Below are 18,929 nucleotides of genomic sequence, written 5' to 3'. Positions count from 1 at the left end.
AATCCACCCAGTATGTTCAACCTCCCCAAATCCTCCACTGTGTGCAACCTCCCCAAATCCCCCCCACACTGTGCAACCTCCCGAAATCCCCCCACTCTGTGCATCCTCCCCCATCCCTCCCACTGTGTGCAACCTCCCAAATCCCCCCACTGTATGAAACCTGCTCAAGTCCCCAAAATGTGTGCAACCTCCCCTAATCCCCCGAACTGTGTGCAACCTCCTCAAGTCCCCGACTGTGTGCAACGCCCTGAAATCCCCTCCCTGTGTGCAACCTCCCAAAATCCCCCACCCTGTGTGCAACCTCCTCAAATCCCCTACTCTACAACGTCCTCAAATCGCCCCCACTGTGTGCAACCTACTCAAATCCCCCCACTGCGTGCAACCTCCTGAAATCCCCCCACTGTGAACAACCTCCTGAAATACCCCCACTGTGTGCAACCGCCTCAAATCCCACTGTGAGCAACCTCCTCAAATCCCCCTACTGTGAGCAACCTGCCCAAATCCCCCACTCTGAACAACCTCCTCAAATCCCCCCACTGTGTGCAACCTCCCCAAATCCACCCACTGTCTGCAAACCCCCCAAATCTCCCCCACTGTGAACAAAACCACAAATCCCCCCACTGTGTGCAACCTCCTCAAATCCCCCCGATGTGTGCAACACCCCCAAGTCCCCCCCACTGTGAGCAACCCTCCAATCCTCCCACTGTGTACAAACATCCCACATCTCCCCCACTGTGAGCAAAACCACAAATCCCCCCAGTGTGTGCAACCTCCTCAAATTCCCCCAATGTGTGCAACCCCCCAAATGCCCCCCAATGTGAGCAACCCCCCCAAATCAACATGCTGTGTGAAACCTCAAATCCCCCCACTGTGTGCAACCTCCCCAAATCCCCTCCACTGTGTGCAACCTCAAGTCCGCCACTGTGCAACCCCTGCAAATCCTCCCAGTGTTCGCAACCTCCTCAAATCCCACGCCACTGTGAGCAACCTCCTAAAATCCCCCCACTGTGAGCAACCTCCAGAAATCCCCCCAACTCTGTGCAACCTCCCCAAATCTCCCCAGTGTGTGCAACTTCCCTTAATCCCCCAAACTGTGTTCATCCTCCCCAAATCCCCCCCACTGTATGCAATCTCCCCAAATCCCACCTAATGTGTGCAACATCCTCAAATCCCCACCACTCTGTGCAACCTCCCCAAATCCCCCCCAACTCTATGCAACCTCCCCAAATCCCCGCTTTGTGGGCAATATCACAAAATCCCCCGGTGTATGCAACCTCCCCAAATCCCTCCAACTCTGCACAACCTCCCCAAATCCCCTCCACTCTGTGCAACCTCCCCAAATCTCCTCCACTCTGTGCAACCTCCCCAAATCCCCACCACTCTGTGCAACCTTCCCAAATCCCCCCCTCTCTATGCAACCTCCCCAAGGCCCCCCCACTCTGTGCAACCTCCCCAAATCCCTCCAACTCTGTGCAACCTCCCCAAATCCCCCACACTCTGTGCAACCTCCTCAAATCCCCCACACTCTGTGCAACCTCCTCAAATCCCCACACTGTGTGCAACCTCCTCAAATCCCCCCACTGTGAGCAACCTCCTCAAATCCCCTCACTGTGTGCCACCTCCCCAAATCCCCCCACTTGGTGCAACATCCGCCAATCCCCCCACTGTGTGCAACCTCCTCAAATCCCCCAACTCTGTGCAACCTCCCCCTATCCCTCCCACTGTGTGCAACACCCCCAAATCCCCCAACTATGTGCAACCTACTCAAATCCCCCCACTGTGTGCAACCTCCCCAAATCCCTCCACTGTGTGCAACCTCCCTAAATCCCCCCACTGTGAGCAACCTCCCCAGAACCCCCACTGTGAGCAACCCCCCAAATCCCCTCACTGTGTAACCTCCCCAAATCCCCTCACCGTGTAACCTCCCAAAATCCCCCCTGTGAGCAAGCTCCCCAAATCCCCACACTGTGAGCAACCTCCCCAAATCCCCTCACTGTGTGCAACCACCCCAAATCCCCCCACTGTGAGCAACCTCCTCTAATACTCTCACTGTGTGCAACCTCCTCAAATCCCCCCCACTGTGTGCAACCTCCTCAAATCCCCCGCCACTGTGAGCAACCTCCTTAAATACCCCACTGTGAGCAATCTCCTCAAATCCCCCCATCTGTGTGCGACCTCCCCAAATCCTCCCAGTGTGTACAACTTCCCTAAATCCCTCCAACTGTGTTCAACCTCCCCAAATACCCCCAACTGTGTGCAACCTCCTCACATCCCCACCACTCTGTGCAACCTCTCCAAGTCGCCCCTACTCTCTGCAAACTCCCCAAATCCCCCCCACTCTGTGCAACCTCCCCAAATCCCACCCAATTGTGGGCAACCACACAAAATCCCACCACTGTGTGCAACCTCACCAAATTTCCCCCACTCTGTGCAACCTCCCCAAATCCCCCCCCACTCTGTGCAAACTCCCCAAATCCCACACACTGTGTGCAACCTCCTCAAATCCCCATACTGTGTGCAACCTCCTAAAATCCCTGTACTGTGTGCAACCTCCTAAATCCCCCCCACTGTGTGCAACCTCCTCAAATTCCCCCACTGCGTGCAACCTCCTCAAATCCCCCCAATGTGAGCAACCTCCTCAAATCCTCCCACTGCGTGTAACCTCCTCAAATCCGCTTACTGCGTGCAACCTCTTCAAATCCTCCCACTATGTGCAACCTCCTCAAATCTCCCCACTGTGTGCAACTCCCCCAGATCTCCCCCACTGTTAGCAAAAGCACAAATACCCCCACTGTGTGCAACATTCCTCAAATCCCCGCACTGTGTGCAACCCACTGAAATCTCACCCACTGTGAGCAAACCCCCACATCCCCCCACTGTGTGCAACCTCCTCCAATCGCCCCACTGTGTGAAACCTCCCCAAATCCCCCCACTGTGGGCAACCCCCCAAATCTCCCCCACTGTGAGCAAAACCACAAATTCCCCCACTGTGTGCAACCTCCACAAATACCCCCAATGTCTGCAACCCCCCAAATCCCCGCATCGTGAGCAACCACCCCAAATCCCGCCACTGTGTGCAACCTCCTCAAATCACCCGGTGTGCAACCTGCCCAAATCCCCCCACTGTGTGCAACCTCTTCAAATCCCTCAACTGTGTGCAACCTCCTCAAATGCCCGCCTCTGTGCAACCTCGCCAAATTCCAACTGTGTGCAACCTCCTCAAATCCCTCCCACTCTTTGGAAACTCCCCAAATTGCCCCACTCTGTGCAACCGCCCCAAATCTACCCCAGTCTGTGAAACCTCCCCAAATCCCCCTCAACCTTGTGCAACCTCACCAAATCCGGCCCACTCTGTGCAACCTCCCCAAATCCCCCACATTGTCTGCAACCACCTCAAATCCCCCCACTGTGTGCAACCTCCTCCAATCCCCCCACTGTGAGCAACCTCCTCAAATCCCCCTACTGTGTGCAACCTCCTCAAATCCCCCACTGGGTGCAACCTCCCCAAATCCTCTCCACCGTGTGCAACCTCCTCACGTCCCCCACTGTGTGCAACCCCCACAAATCCTCCCAGTGTGCACAACCTCCTCAAATCCCCTCACTGTGTACCACCTCCCCAAATCCCCCCCACTGTGTGCAACCTCCTCAAATCCCCCACCACTGTGAGAAACCTCCTAATATCCCCCCACTGTGAGTAACATCCTCAAATGCCCCCAACTGTGTGCAACCTCCCCAAATCTCCCCAGTGTGCAACTTCCCTAAATCCCCCCAACTGTGTTCAACCTCCCCAAATCCCCCCACTGTGTGCAACCTCCCCGAATCCCCCTACTGTGTGCAGCCTCCCCAAATCCCCCCCACTCTGTGCAACCTCCTCAAATCCCCGCCACTCTGTGCAACCTCCCTCTATCCCTCCCACTGTGTGCAACCGTGCTAAATCCCCCCACCATATGCAACCTACTCAAATCCCCCCACTGTGTGCAACCTCCCCAAATCCCCCCACTGTGTGCAACCTCCCCAAATCCCCCCAGTGTGCAACCTCCTCAAATCCCCCCACTGTGTGCAACCTCCCCAAATCCCCCCACTGTGTGCAACCTCCTCAAATCCCCCCACTGTGTGAAACCTCCCCAAATCCCCCCCACTGTGTGCAACCTCAAGTCCCCCACTGTGTGCAACCGCCCCAAATACCCTTACTGTGTGCAACCTCCTCAAATCCCGTCACTGTGTGCAACCTCAAATCCCCCAATTCTGTACAACCTCCTTAAATCGCCCCACTGTTTGCAACCTCCTCAAATACCCCCAATGCGTGCAACCTCCTAAAATCCCCCAACTGTGAGCAGTCTCCTCAAATCCCCCCACTGTGTGTAACCTCCTCTAATCCCCACACTGTGAGCAACCTCCCCAAATCCCTCCCACTGTGTGCAGCCTCCCCAAATCCCCCCGACGCTGTGCAACCTCCCAAAATTGCCCCCACTGTGTGCAACCTCCTCAGATCCCTCCCACTCTGTGCAAACTCCCCAAACCCCCCCGTGCAACCTCCCCATATCCCCCCAACTCTGCAATCTTCCCAAAACACCCCTCACTGTGTGCAACCTCACCCAATCACGACACTGTGTGCAACTTCCCCAAATCACCCCCACTCTCTGCAACCTCCCCAAATCCCCCACAGTGTGCAACCTCCTCAAATCACCCTACTGTGTGCAACCTCCCCAAATCACCCCCACTCTCTGCAACCTCCCCAAATCCCCCACACTGTGTGCAACCTCCTCAAATCACCCTACTGTGTGCAACCTCCTCAAATCACCCCCACTGTGTGCAACCTTCTCAAATCTCCCCACTGTGTGCAAACTCCTCAAATCCCCCCACTGCGAGCAACCTCCTCAAATCCCCCCACTGTTTGCAACCTCCCAAAATCTCCCTATGTGCAACCTCCTCAAATTCCCCCACTGTGTCCAACCTCCCCAAATCCCCCCCACTGTGTGCAACCTCCTCAAGTCCCCCACTGTGTGCAACACCAAAAAATCCCCCCACTGTGTGCAACCTCCTCTAATCCCCTCTCTGTGTGCAACTTCCCCAAATGCCCCCCAAAGTGTGCAACCTCCTCAAATCCCCCGCCACTGTGAGCAATCTCCTCCAATACCCCACTGTGAGCAACCTCCTCAAATCCCCCCAACTGTGTGCGACCTCCCCAAATCCCCCCAGTGTGTGCAACTTCGCTAAATCCCCCCAACTGTGTTCAACCTCCCCAAATCCCCCCCGCTGTGTGCAACCTCCATAAATCCCCCCCACTCTGTGCAACCTCCCCAAATCCCAACTGTGTACAACCTCCTCACATAACCCCCACTCTGTGCAACCTCCCCAACTCCCCCCGACTCTCTGCAAACTCCCCAAATCCCCCCCACTCTGTGCAACCTCCCCAAATCTCACCCCACGCTGTGCAACCTCCCCAAATCTCACCCCATTGTGGGCAACCACACTAAATCCCGCCACTGTGTGCAACCTCACCAAATTTCCCCGTGTGCAACCTCCCAAAATCCCCCCCACTCTGTGGAATCTCCCAAAATCCCCCACACTGTGTGCAAACTCCTCAAATCCCAATACTGTGTGCAACCTCCTCAAATCCCTGTACTGTGTGCAAACTCCTCAAATCCCCCAACTGTGTGCAACCTCCTCATATCCCCTCACTGTTTACAACCTTCCCAAATCTCCCCACTGTGAGCAACCTCCCCAAATCCCCCCCACTCTGTGCAACCTCCCTGTATCCCTCCCACTGTGTGCAAACCCCAAATCTCCCAACTGTGAGCAACCTCCCCCTATCCCTCCCACTGTGTGCAACCCCCCCAAATCCCCCCACTGTGTGCAACCTCCCCAAATCCCCCCACTGTGTGCAACCCCCCGAAATCTCCCCCACTGTGAACAAAACCGCAAATCCCCCCGATGTGTGCAACCTCCTCAAATCCCCCCGACGTGTGCAACCCCCCCAAGTCCCCCCCACTGTGAGCAACCCCCCAAACACCCCACTGTGTGCAAACACCCCACATCTTCCCCACTATGAGCAAAACCACAAATCCCCCCAGTGTGTGCAACACCCCCAAATGCCCCCCAATGTGAGCAACCCCCCCAAATCAACACGCTGTGTGCAACCTCCTCAAATCCCCCCACTGTGTGCAACCTCCCCAAATCCCCTCCACTGTATGCAACCTCAAGTCCGCCACTGTGTGCAATCCCCCCAAATCCTCCCAGTGTTTGCAACCTCCTCAAATCCCCCGTGTGCAACCTCCCCAAATCCCCCCACTGTGTGCAACCCCCCCAAATCTCCCCCACTGTGAGCAAAAGCACAAATCCCCCCACTTTGTGCAACATTCCTCAAATCCCCGCACTGTGTGCAACCTCCCCAAATCCCCCCACGGTGTGAAACCCACCCAAATCTCACCCACTGAGAGCAAACCTCCACATCCCCCCACTGTGTGTAACTTCCTCCTGTCCCCCCACTGTGTGCAACCCCCCCAAATCGCCCCACTGTGTGCAACCCCCCCAAATCTCCCAAACAGTGAGCAAAACCACAAATCCCCCCACTGTGTGCAACCTCCACAAATCCCCACCCTGTGTGCAATCCCCCAAATCCCCCCACTGTGAGCAACCACCCCAAATCCCCCCACGGTGTGCAACCTGCTCAAATCCCCCCACTGTGTGCAACCTCCTCAAATCTCAACTGTGTGCAACCTCCTCAAATCCCCCTCTCTGTGCAACCTCCCAAAATTCCAACTGTGTGTAACCTCCTCAAATCTCTCCCACACTGTGCAAACTCCCCAAATCGCCCCACCCTGTGCAACCTCCCCAAATCTACCCGTCTGTGAAACCTCCCCAAATCCCCCCCACTGTGTGCAACCTCACCACATCCCGCCACTGTGTGCAACCTTTCCAAATCTCCCCCACCTTGTGCAACCTCCCCAAATCCCCCACTGTGTGCAACCTCCTCAAATTCCCCAACTGTGTGCAACCTCCTCAAATCCCTCCACTGTGAGCAACCTCCCCAAATTCCCCTACTATGTGCAACCTCACCAAATCCTCTCCACTGTGTGCAACCTCCTCACGTTCCCCACTGTGTTGCAACCCCCACAAATCCTCCCAGTGTGGGCAACCTCCTCAAATCCCCCCACTGTGTGCAACCTCCCCAAATCCTCTCCACTGTGTGCAACCTCCTCACGTCCCGCACTGTGTTGCAACCCCCACAAATCCTCCCAGTGTGGGCAACCTCCTCAAATCCCCTCACTGTGTACAACCTCTCCAAATCCCCCCCACTGTGTGCAACCTCCTCAAATCTCCCGCCACTGTGAGCAACCTTCTAAAATCCTCCCACTGTGAGTAACCTCCTCAAATCCCCCCAACCGTGTGCAGCCTCCCCAAATCTCCCGTGTGTGCAACTTCCCTAAATCCCCCCAACTCTGTTTAACCTCCCCAAATCCCCCCCGCTGTGTGCAACCTCCTCAAATCCCCCGCCACTGTGAGCAACCTCCTAAAATCCCCCCACTGTGAATAACCTCCTCAAATCCCAACCGTGTGCAACCTCCCCAAATCTCCCGTGTGTGCAACTTCCCTAAATCCCCCCAACTCTGTTCAACCTCCCCAAATTCCCCCCACTGTGTGCAACCTCCCCGAATCCCTCCACTGTGTGCAACCTCCCCAAATCCCCCCGTCTGTGCAACCTCCCCAAATCCCCCCCACTCTGTGCAACCTCCCCCTATCCTTCCCACTGTGTGCAACCGCCCTAAATCCCCCCACTATATGCAACCTCCTCAAATCTCCCCGTGTGCAACCTCCCCAAATCCCCCACTGTGTGCAACGTCCCCAAATCCCCCCACTGTAAGCAACCTTCCCAAATCCCCCCACTGTGTGCAATCTCCCCATATCACCCCACTGTGAGCAACCTCCCCAAATGCCCCCACTGTGTGCAACCACCCCAAATCGCCCCCACTGTGTGCAACCTCCTCAAATCCCCCACCACTCAGAGCAACCTTCTCAAATCCCCCCAATGTGAGCATTCTCCTCACATCCCCCCGCTGTGTGCAACCTCATCAAATTGTCCCACTGTGTGCAACTTCCCTAAGTCGTCCAACTGTGTTCAACCTCCCCAAATCCCTCCAACTGTGTGCAACCTCCCCAAATCCCCCCCACCCTGTGCAGCCTCACAAAATTACCCCCACTGCAATCTCAAATCCCTCCCACTCTGTGCAAACTCCCCAAACCCCCCCCCACAGTGTGCAACTTCCCCAAATCCCCCCCACTCTGTGCAACCTCCCCAAATCCCCCCCACTCTGTGCAACCTCCCCAAATCCCCCCCACTCTGTGCAACCTCCCCAAATCCCCACCACTCTATGCAACCTCCCCAAATCCTCCCACACTCTGCAACCGCGCCAAATCGCGCCACTGTGTGCAACCTCCACAAATCCCGCCCACTCTGTGCAATGTCCCCAAATACCCCCCACTCTATGCAACCTCCAAAACTCCCCCACACACTGTGCAACCTCCTCAATTCCCCCTAGTGTGTGCAACCTCCTCAAATCTCCCCCACTGTGTGCAACCTCCTCAAATATCCCCACTGTGGGTAACCTCCCCAAATCCCCCCCACTGTGTGCAACCTCCTCAAGTCCCCCACTGTGTGTAACTCCCCCAAATCCCACCACTGTGCGCAACCTCCCCAAATCCCCCCCAATATGTGAAATCTTCTCAAATCCTCCGCCACTGTGAGCAACCTCCTCAAATCCCCCCAGTGTGTGCAACTTCCCTAAATCGCCCCAACTGTGTACAACCTCCCCAAATCCCCCCCACTCTGTGCACCCTTCCCAAATCTACCCAACTCTGTGCAACCTCCTCACATCCCCCCACTCTGTGCAACCTCCCCAAATCTCCCCCCCATTGTGGGCAACCACACCAAATCCCACCACTTGTGCAACCTCATCAAGTTCCCCCCATTCTGTGCAACCTCCCCAAATCCACCCCACTGTGTGCAACCTCCCAAAATCCCCCATACTGTGTGCAACCTCCTCAAATCCCTGTACTGTTTGCAACCTCCTCAAATCCCCCCCACTTTATGCAACCTACTCAAATCCCCCCACTGTGTGCAACCTCCTCAAATCTCCCCACTGTGAGCAACCTCCCCAAATCCCCCTACTGTGTGCAACCTCCCCAAATCCCCCCCACTCTGTGCAACATCCCCAAATCTCCCCCACTCTGTGCAACCTCCCAAAATCAGCCCCACTCCGTGCAACCTCCGCCTATCCCTCCCACTGTGTGCAACCTCCTCAAATCCCCCCACTGTGTGAAACCTCCCGAAATCCCCCCCGTGTGCAACCTCAAGTCCCCCACTGTGTGCAACCGCCCCAAATACCCTCACTGTGTGCAACCTCCCCAAATCCCCCCACTGTGTGCAACCTCCCCAAATCCCCCACAATGTGTGCAACCTCCTCAAATCGCCCCACTGTGTGCAACCTCCTCAAATCCCCCCACTGTGTGCAACCTCCTCTAATCCCCCCACTGTGAGCAACCTCCCCAAATCCCCCTACTGTGTGCAACCTCCCCAAATCCCCCCACTGTGTGCAACCTCCCCAAATCACCCCCACTCTGTGCAACATCCCCAAATCTCCCCCACTCTGTGCAACTTCCCAAAATCAGCCCCACTGCGTGCAACCTCCGCCTATCCCTCCCACTGTGTGCAACCTCCTCAAATCCCCCCACTGTGTGAAACCTCCCGAAATCCCCCCCGTGTGCAACCTCAAGTCCCCCACTGTGTGCAACCACCCCAAATACCCTCACTGTGTGCAACCTCCTCAAATCCCCCCACTGTGTGCAACCTCCCCAAATCCCCCACAATGTGTGCAACCTCCTCAAATCGCCCCACTGTGTGCAACCTCCTCAAATCCCCCCACTGCGTGCAACCTCCTAAAATTCCCCCACTGTGAGCAATCTCTTGAAATCCCCCCACTGTGTGCAACCTCCTCTAATCCCCCCACTGTGAGCAACCTCCCCTAATCCCCCCACTGTGAGCAACCTCCCCTAATCCCCCCTCCGTGTTTAAACTCCCCACATTCCCCCCAGTGTGTGCGACCTATTCAAGTACCCCCACTGTGTGCAACCTCCCCAAATCGCCCCACTGTGAGCAGCCTCCCCAAATCCCCCGTGTGCCTCTTCCCCAAATCACATTGTGAGCAACCTCCCCAAATCCCCCCACTGTGAGTTACCTCCTCAAATTGCCCCGCACTGTGCAACCTCCTCAAATCCCCCCAGCTGTGTGCAACCTCCTCAAATCCCCCCACTCTGTGCAACCTCCCCAAATCCCCCACTCTGTGCAACCTCCCCAAATCCCCCCAACTGTGCAATCTCCCGAAATCCCAACTCTGTGCAACCTCCCCCTATCCCTCCCACTGTGTGTAACCCCCCAACTCCCCCCACTGTATGCAACCTGCTCAAATCCCCAAACTGTGTGCAACCTCCCCGAATCCCCCCAACTGTGTGCAACCTCAAGTCCCCGAATGTGTGCAACCCCCCCAAATCCCCTCTGTGTGCAACCTCCCCAAATCCCCCACACTATGTGCAACCTCCTCAAATCCACTACTCTGTGCAACCTCCTCAAATCTCCCCACTCTGTGCAACCTCCTCAAATTCCCCCCACTGTGTGCAACCTTCCCAAATCCCATTATGTGCAACCTCCCCAAATCCCAATCTATGCAACCTCCCCCTATTCCCCCCAATGTGTGCAAGGCCCCCAAATCCCCCCACTGTGTGCAACCTCCTCAAATCCCCACACTGTGTGCAACCTCCCCAAATCCCCCCAAATATGTGCAACCTCCTGAAATCGTCCCCACTGTGAGCAACCTCCCCAAATCCTCCCACTGTGTGCAAACTCCCAAATCTCCCCACTGTGTGCAATCTCCTCAAATCCCAATGTGTGCCACCTCCCTAAATCCCCCCATTTTGTGCCACCTCCCCAAATTCCCCCCGCACTGTGCAACCTCCTCAAATTCCCTGTCGGAGTGTGCAACCTCCCCAAATCCCCCCACTGTGTGCAACCTCCCCAAATCCCCCCACTGTGTGCAACCTCCGCCTATCCCCCACAGTGTGCAACCCCCCAAATCCCCCAACTGTGTGCAACCTCCCCAAATACCCCCGAGTGCTACCTCTTCAAATCCCCCGTACTGTGTGCAACCTCCTGAAATCCTCCAACTGTGTTCAGCACCCCTAAATCCCCCATTGTGTGCAAACTCCTCAAATCACCCCACTGTGTGCAACATCCGCAGATCCCCCCCACTGTGTGCAACCTCCGCAAATCCCCCTACTGTGTGTAACTTCCGCAAATCCCCCTACTGTGTGGAACCTCCTCAGATCCCAACTGTGAGCAACCTCCCCAAATCCCCCAACTGTCTGCAAACTCCCCACATCTTCCCCACTGAGTACAACCTCCCCAAATCACCCCACTGTGATCAACCTTCCCAAATCCCCCCACTGTGAGCAACCTCCCCAAGTCCCCCCACTGTGAGAAACCTCCTCAAATCCCCCCCACTGTGTGCAACCTCCTCAAATCCCCCCCACTCTGTGCAACCTGCCCAATTTCCCCCACTTTGTGCAACCTCCCGAAATCTGCCCCACCGTGTGCAACCTCCTCAAATCCGCCCACTCTGTACAACCTCCCCCAATCCCCCCTACTCTGTGCAACCTCCAATCCCCCCCAGTCTGTGCAACTTCCCCCATCCCCCCCACTGTGTGCAACCCCTTCAAATACCCCCACTCTGTGCAACCCCCCCAAATCCCCCTACTGTGTGCCACCTCCCCAAATCCCCCCACTGTAAGTAACCTCCTCAAGTCCCCCCCGCACTGTGCAACCTCCCCAAATGCCCCCACTGTGTGCAACCTCCCCAAATTCTTCCACTCTGTGCAACCTCCCCAAATACCCCACCCAAATCCCCCCACTCTGTGCCGCCTCCCAAAATCCCCCCAACTCTGTGCAACCTCCGCCTATCCCCCCCAGTGTGCAACCCCCCAAATCCCCCAACTGTGTGCAGCCTCCCCAAATACCCCCAAGTGCTACCTCCTCAAATCCCCCGTACTGTTTGCAACCTCCTGAAATCCCCCAACTGTGTTCAACACCCCCAAATCCCCCCATTGTGTGCAAACTCCTCAAATCACCCCGCTGTGTGCAACATCCCCAGATCCCCCCCACTGTGTGCAACCTCCGCAAATCCCCGTACTCTGTGGAACCTCCCCAGATCCCAACTGTGAGCAACCTCCCCACATCTCCCCCACTGAGTACAACCTCCCCAAATTCCCCCACTGTGAGCAACTTCCCAAAATCCCCCCAGTGTGAGCAATGTCCCCAAATCCCCCCACTGTGAGCAACCTGCCCAATTTCCCCCACTCTGTGCAACCTCCCGAAATCCACCCCACCGTGTGCAACGTCCCCAAATCCCCCCTACTCTGTGCAACCTCCTGAAATCCCCCCCACTGTGTGCAACCTTCTCAAATCCCCCCTGCAGGGAGTGGCTTCTCCCTGTGAATCTCTCCTCCCTTCTTTGCCCAGAAGCATGTCTCAATTAGTAAGAGTGCAGTTAATATTTCTCATCTTAAGGTGGTGCTCCGACCTGATACAAAGGAAAGCGGGTTGAATTCAGAGGCACGGGCATACCCTGTCCTTGTTTCTAAAGTGTTCATGAAGAAGATTGAATTCAAATGGTGAAATAGCCATATATGCAATTGTATAGACAAGTCAGGATTACTTGACAAGGATTGTTTTTGATGCTTTTATGCAATTCAGAACCTCAATGAATATAGAAAAAGACATAAGAGCTCTCTAGATTGAAATAAGCATGGTGCTTATAAAACAATAGTGAACAGTGAATGCCAATTATTTTAATTTAAATTTCTATTATGCAGCAAATTCATAAAATGGGGAAAGTCTTTTTTCAACATTTCCAAGACATGCTCTGTTAAGACATGGTTGCTTCAGGTGGCTTTTACTTGGGATATTGAGAGGTAAGGCAGAGTGGTGATGGTTCAGGCTGAGGAGGGCGAGGGCTGCCGTAACAAAGAACCACACATTTGGTGGCTTAAAGCAACAGACATTGATGCTCTCACAGTTCTGGAGACCAGAAGACCAAGTCATGGTGTTGGCAGGGCTTTGCTCCCCCCAAAGGTTGGAAGGACGAATGCTGCCTTGCACACCCAGCCTTTGGTGCCCTGCTGGTGTTCACTGGCATTGCTTGGCCTACAGACTCATCACGCCAACCTCTCCCTCTGTCTTTACCCGGCCTTCTCCCCTGTGTGTCTGTGTTCAAATGTCCCTCTTCTTATAAGGGCACCAGTCCTGCTGGATTCCAGGTTCCACTCTACCCCAGTATAGACTCACCCTAACTAATTACATCTGAAAAAAACCTTACTTCCAGGCAAGGTAACATTCCCAAGTTCTGGGTGGATGTGACTTTGAAATGATTATCAAGTAGATCCAGTTCCGTTTACAGTAATGAGCAGACAGTGAATGAGAAATTAATGTGCTTTCACATCGCACGAACACCTGACCTTCACTGAATTTTAATAGAAGCTGGCATTGGTGCTAACTCCTTACAGACTTTATGTCAGTGGATTCTCACTGAAGGAAGTTGCTATTTTATCCCACTTTACGAATGAGAAAACTGAGATGCGGAGAGGTCACCAAGTCAAACTCAAGCGACACCCCAGCCCCCCTCGGTGATCAGGCTGAAGCGATGACTAAATGCCATTTGCTCCTAATGACAGTCATAAGCACTGAAGCCACCAAGGACCGTTGGGCCTGTACAGAGGAGAGGCAGACTCAGGCCCTCCCCACGGACAGGAGGGCTGTCTTCCATGTACACCTAGGTCAGAGTCCGCAAGGGTGGGGCGGTGACTGTGCACTGGACTTTGGTTTGCGATGCCTTTGCTGGCGGTGCTGGAATGGCTGTGCAGAGTGTGCTATGGTGCTGGGACTGCGCTCCCCAGGAGGACCTCGGGAGTTGTTTGTAGGCATTACAGTATTGTCTAACGTTGCCGCGTTGACACAGGGTCACGGGAAGCCACCTCCAGGGCCTGTGGTCCTCTTCAGGCAGGCGGGGCAGGGAATGCTCAGGACCGGTGATGATGGTGCCATGCAGAGGTCAGGGATGAATGACCACCAAGGCAAGGGAAGGAGTCCAGCAGCTCAGTATTTGGGGAATGGGGGCGGGGGCAGGTAAAAACGTAGAATCAAGGCGAAAATATAGTAGCTGTTAAGTTCTGATGGAAAAGCTGTTTTGTACTTACAGTTAAATCCCACAGTATTTGTGATGTGTTTCTGGGTAACTTGCTCTTCCCTCCTCAAAAGGTCCCAGCCTCACCAGAGCTTCCCTTCCTGCACCGGCCCGAGCTCTCCATGCCTCCTGGAGACCAGGGGGCCTCTACCCTTGCTCCGCTGGGACGGCGCTTCCTCCCCCTCATCTCCAGTTCGGGGCTGGGGTCTTCAGGCTCAGGTTGAAGATGGTGTTGGGCCCTTTGCCTGCACAGGGATGGCGCCCAACCCAGGAAAAGCCGAACGTTGTCTGTCATTTGGATGCGTCTCTTGGCAGTGACTTGGGGGAAATCCTCACTGCAGCCCGTGTCCCTTGCGTGATTGTTGTAAGAAAGCCCCAGCTCAGCTGCGTGGAGACAGGGTCCTCTTGGCTGCAAATTCTAAAATCACTTTTCCTATGAAGAGAGCAGTGCTAATTTTTTCCAAAATATATCAGATTACGATCAACTTGACCTAAGTGTGAAATGAAAGTGGGTTGGAGTGTTCCTGCCAAAGACAAGCACGGCCGCCTTGCCGTTGCTCATGCCGCGCTCCCTCCCCTCCACAGTCACGGTGCCGGGCCCTCTCCCGATAACTGGACACGTGTCTCCCACAGGACACGCACTGGCACTAAATCCACACTGCCCATCTCGGAGACAGGCGGAGGAACTCCCGAGCTGGGATGCGGGAAGCACCAGGCCATAGGGACCTCACCGCAGCGGGCCGCAGCTCAGGACTCGGAGCAGGTGGGCCACACCATGCCGCATGTTTCCAGCTGCCACCGCAGTGGTTGGGCAGGATCTGGGTGTCGGAGCAGCTCTGCTGGGGCTCCCTGCATATTTCTGTTTACTCCGTGGTTCCTAGTCTGTTCTGCACCTTCCTCCGGGAGGTTTTATTTACAAGCTAATGACAATGAGCCAGAATGTGAGCCTGCTTAGTGAGAGGAATGAAAATGCCTTCCATTTGTACAAACCGGTTCCAAAACTAAGGGCTGACTTTCAGGCGTTTGCTTCCACTTAATCTGAGGATCCGCTGGAAGGACAGGAGAGGAAGGAGAAGCTGAAGCAAAACCCTGACTTTTAAATTCTGATTTTTAAGTGGAATAGTTATAATCAGTGTGGAAAAATGTGTATGTTTATGTTTTACCCCCTTACCTCGTATGCAGAACCCCAAGGGAGGCCATATCAAAAACTCACTTGTGTAAGTCTGACTTTTGAACTGAGAGAAGCAGAGAGCAGAACAGCGGCCTCCAGAGGGGAGTGGGGAGGTGCTGGTCACAGGCACAAAGTCTCAGGCAGGAGGAGGGCGCCTCAGGGCGGCTGCACGGCATGGGGCGCACGCTTCGTCATAATGATCGCATATTTCAAAATTGCTAAAACAATAGGTTGGTTTTTTTTTTTTGAGATTTTTTTTTTGAGAATCTTGCTCTGTCGCCCAGACTGGAGTGCAGTGGCACAAACATAGCTCACTGCAGCTTCGACCCTCCTGCTCAAGCAATCCTCTTGCCTCAGCCTCTCGCATGGCTGGGTCTACAGGCGCTCACCACCATGCCTGGCTAATTTTTAAATTTTTTGCAGAGATGCAGCCTTGCTATGCTGCCCAGGCTGGTGTTGAGCCCTTAGGCCCAAGAGATCCTCCAGTCTGAAACTCCCAAAGTGCTGGGACCACAGCCACCCACTAAAATAATAGATTTTAAATGTTCTAACTGCCAAAAAAAGATGTGAGGTGATATGTTAATTAACTTGATATAATCTCTCCACAATGTAAAGGTATCAAAACCATGTTTAAAACGTAAATATATGCAGTTAGTATTTGTCAACTAAAAATACAAATTTTAATTTAAACAAAGTCACTTACTTGCATACAGGAGGGGGCATTGCCAACATGATCGGTCTCCCTTCTGAAATTCAGTGTGAGATTAGATCCTGTCCTCGGAGATAAGCAGAGCCCAGGGTCATTCTGCCGAGAGCACATTCGTCTTTGCACCTGGCTCCCACGCATGGACCCAAAAAGACCTGGCCTGGGAGTGAGGCTCTTTGTGAATTTAAATAGCTTTTCTAGCCACAGCAAGGGCAGTGCCAGCAAGTCCCCCGGGCCCCTAATTAGCCTGACTGACACCAGGGGCAAGGCCAGGCGTTCTGTGCATCTGTGGTTGCAGGGACCTGTGTGCTCAGCACGGCTTCTTCCTGAAGGACCTGCCTGCGGATTGCAGATCCCACTCCGTGAGTAGGAACCTTTGCCACATGGATCCTCTGTGGCCTCCTGCAAACAAGCATTCGTCTGGAAGCCAGAAACTTCCCTCCAGCGTGACAAGCAAGAAGGATGGCTCATCTCGCCAGCGGTCCTTTGTGAAAAGAGCTCCTGTCCAGGCCCTTCTGTCTTGTATCAAGTGTGTGCTGTTACTGGAGCAGTCAGAATTCAGACGTTGTTAATGTTTGTTCTGCATTTTTGCAGGAGAGTGCTGGGATGGAAGGCCGGGATACTCATAGGCTGCCGAGAGCCCTCTGAGGGCAAAGTGGCAGGACACTGCAGAAGAGCTTCATGTTCCCAAAAATCACCGTACGACTCTTTTCCGAACACAGGCAAATCCGAAATCAGCAGGACGACTGTTTTCCAACATGGATAAATCTAGTACCATGTCGTAGTTACTCTCAGGCATGGATGAATAAATATTATAGCTGCATTTGTCTGGCCTTTTCTTGTAAACATTGCCTGATTTGTTCCTTCTGGGGCTTTGCCATTAAAATGTATTTACAGATTACACATCTTTATTTTGTGAACCCTGGAAACACGACTCTTGCCATCCTCCTATCTCCACCTTCTGGTGTCTCTGATGCCGTGCTCTGTCTGCACTCTGCCCCGGCGGTCCCTCTAGCACTGGTTTTTCCACACCCCCTGCCCATCACCAGGTGTCCACAGGGCCTGCATCTGGCTTCCCTCTTCTCCTGGGAAGAGCATTCCTGGCTTCCTGCAGGGCTGGTGGGAGGAGGAAAGTGATTCTGAGGGAGAGGCTGGAGCCTTAAGGACCAACGAGGCAAAGTGACTTGTCTCATCCTCCAGAGATTCACCAACACATGAGCCTCAGACCCCAGGCTTCTGCCTCCAGCAGCCGCCCTGCCACACACTGCTCTTACTCCTCCTTATACCCTCACTCACGGGGAACACAGCCCAGTGATCCTGGAGGAAACTCCCTCCCTGACTCAACAAGGCAGTCTGGGGGGCACCATTAGCCATGTCGACCCTGTAAAGCTGCCGTCCTCATTTCACATGTGAAGCAGCTGAATTCCAGAGTGCTGGGTCCCAGCCCAGGCAGTCCTCAGCCTCAAGCAAGGCAATAGTTAGGAGTCCTTCGGCATTGAAAGCAAACTCAGACACATCTGACCTGGAGTTCTACCTGCACTAAGAGAAGAGAGTAGTAACTAATTCATGGATAAAACAGGACGTATTTCAAAATAATAAGAGCTATCTATGACAAACCCACAGCCAATATCATACTGAATGGGCAAAAACTGGAAGCATTCCCTTTGAAAACTGGCACAAGACAGGGATGCCCTCTCTCACCACTCCTATTCAACATCACCACTCCTATTCAACATAGTGTTGGAAGTTCTGGCCAGGGCAATTAGGCAGGAGAAGGAAATAAAGGGTATCCAATTAGGAAAAGAGGAAGTCAAATTGTCCCTGTTTGCAGACGACATGATTGATTGTATATCTAGAAAACCCCATTGTCTCAGCCCAAAATCTCCTTAAGCTCATAAGCAACTTCAGCAAAGTCTCAGGATACAAAATCAATGTGCAAAAATCACAAGCATTCCTATACACCAATAACAGACAAACAGAGAGCCAAATCATGAGTGAACTCCCATTCACAATTGCTTCAAAGAGAATAAAATACCTAGGAATGCAACTTACAAGGGATGCGAAGGACCTCTTCAAGGAGAACTACAAACCACTGCTCAAGGAAATAAAAGAGGATACAAACAAATGGAAGAACATTCCATGCTCATGGGTAGGAAGAATCGATATAGTGAAAATGGCCATACTGCCCAAGGTAATTTACAGATTCAATGCCATCCCCATCAAGCTACCAATAACTTTCTTCACAGAATTGGAAAAAACTACTTTAAAGTTCATATGGAACCAAAAAAGAGCCCACATCGCCAAGTCAATCCTAAGCCAAAAGAACAAAGCTGGAGGCATCACACTACCTGACTTCAAACTGTACTACAAGGCTACAGTAACCAAAACAGCATGGTGCTGGTACCAAAACAGAGATATAGATCAATGGAACAGAACAGAGGCCTCAGAAATAATGCCACATATCTACAACTATCTGATCTTTGACAAGCCTGAGAAAAACAAGCAATGGGGAAAGGATTCCCTATTTAATAAATGGTGCTGGGAAAACTGGCTAGCCATATGTAGAAAGCTGAAACTGGATCCCTTCCTTACACCTTATACAAAAATTAATTCAATATGGATTAAAGACTTACATGTTAGACCTAAAACCATAAAAACCCTAGAAGAAAACCTAGGCATTACCATTCAGGACATAGGCATGGGCAAGGACTTCATGTCTAAAACACCAAAAGCAATGGCAACAAAAGCCAAAATTGACAAATGG

General features: G+C 53.4%; 1 protein-coding gene across 4 annotated transcripts in view; it reads left to right on the top strand.

Moving 5' to 3' along the window:
- Positions 1-17,604, top strand: part of TPO (thyroid peroxidase) — a 127,364-nt gene extending 109,760 nt beyond the window's left edge. For 3 of the 4 annotated variants that reach the window (XM_063594675.1, XM_063594674.1, XM_063594673.1), the window contains 2 exons: positions 14,922-15,051; positions 16,760-16,813. In XM_063594675.1, coding sequence (XP_063450745.1) covers positions 14,922-15,051; positions 16,760-16,813 — 184 coding nt within the window. Of the gene's footprint in view, positions 1-14,921; positions 15,052-16,759 lie in introns of all 4 variants that reach the window. The other variant, XM_063594672.1, reaches the window with a different exon arrangement.
- Positions 17,605-18,929: the final 1,325 nt, after the last annotated feature.

The sequence above is a fragment of the Pan paniscus genome, chromosome 12 (assembly GCF_029289425.2).
Source record: "Pan paniscus chromosome 12, NHGRI_mPanPan1-v2.0_pri, whole genome shotgun sequence".
Lineage (NCBI taxonomy): Eukaryota > Metazoa > Chordata > Mammalia > Primates > Hominidae > Pan > Pan paniscus.
Note: the sequence above shows the minus strand (reverse complement) of the source record. Positions and strands in the feature narration are given on the sequence as shown.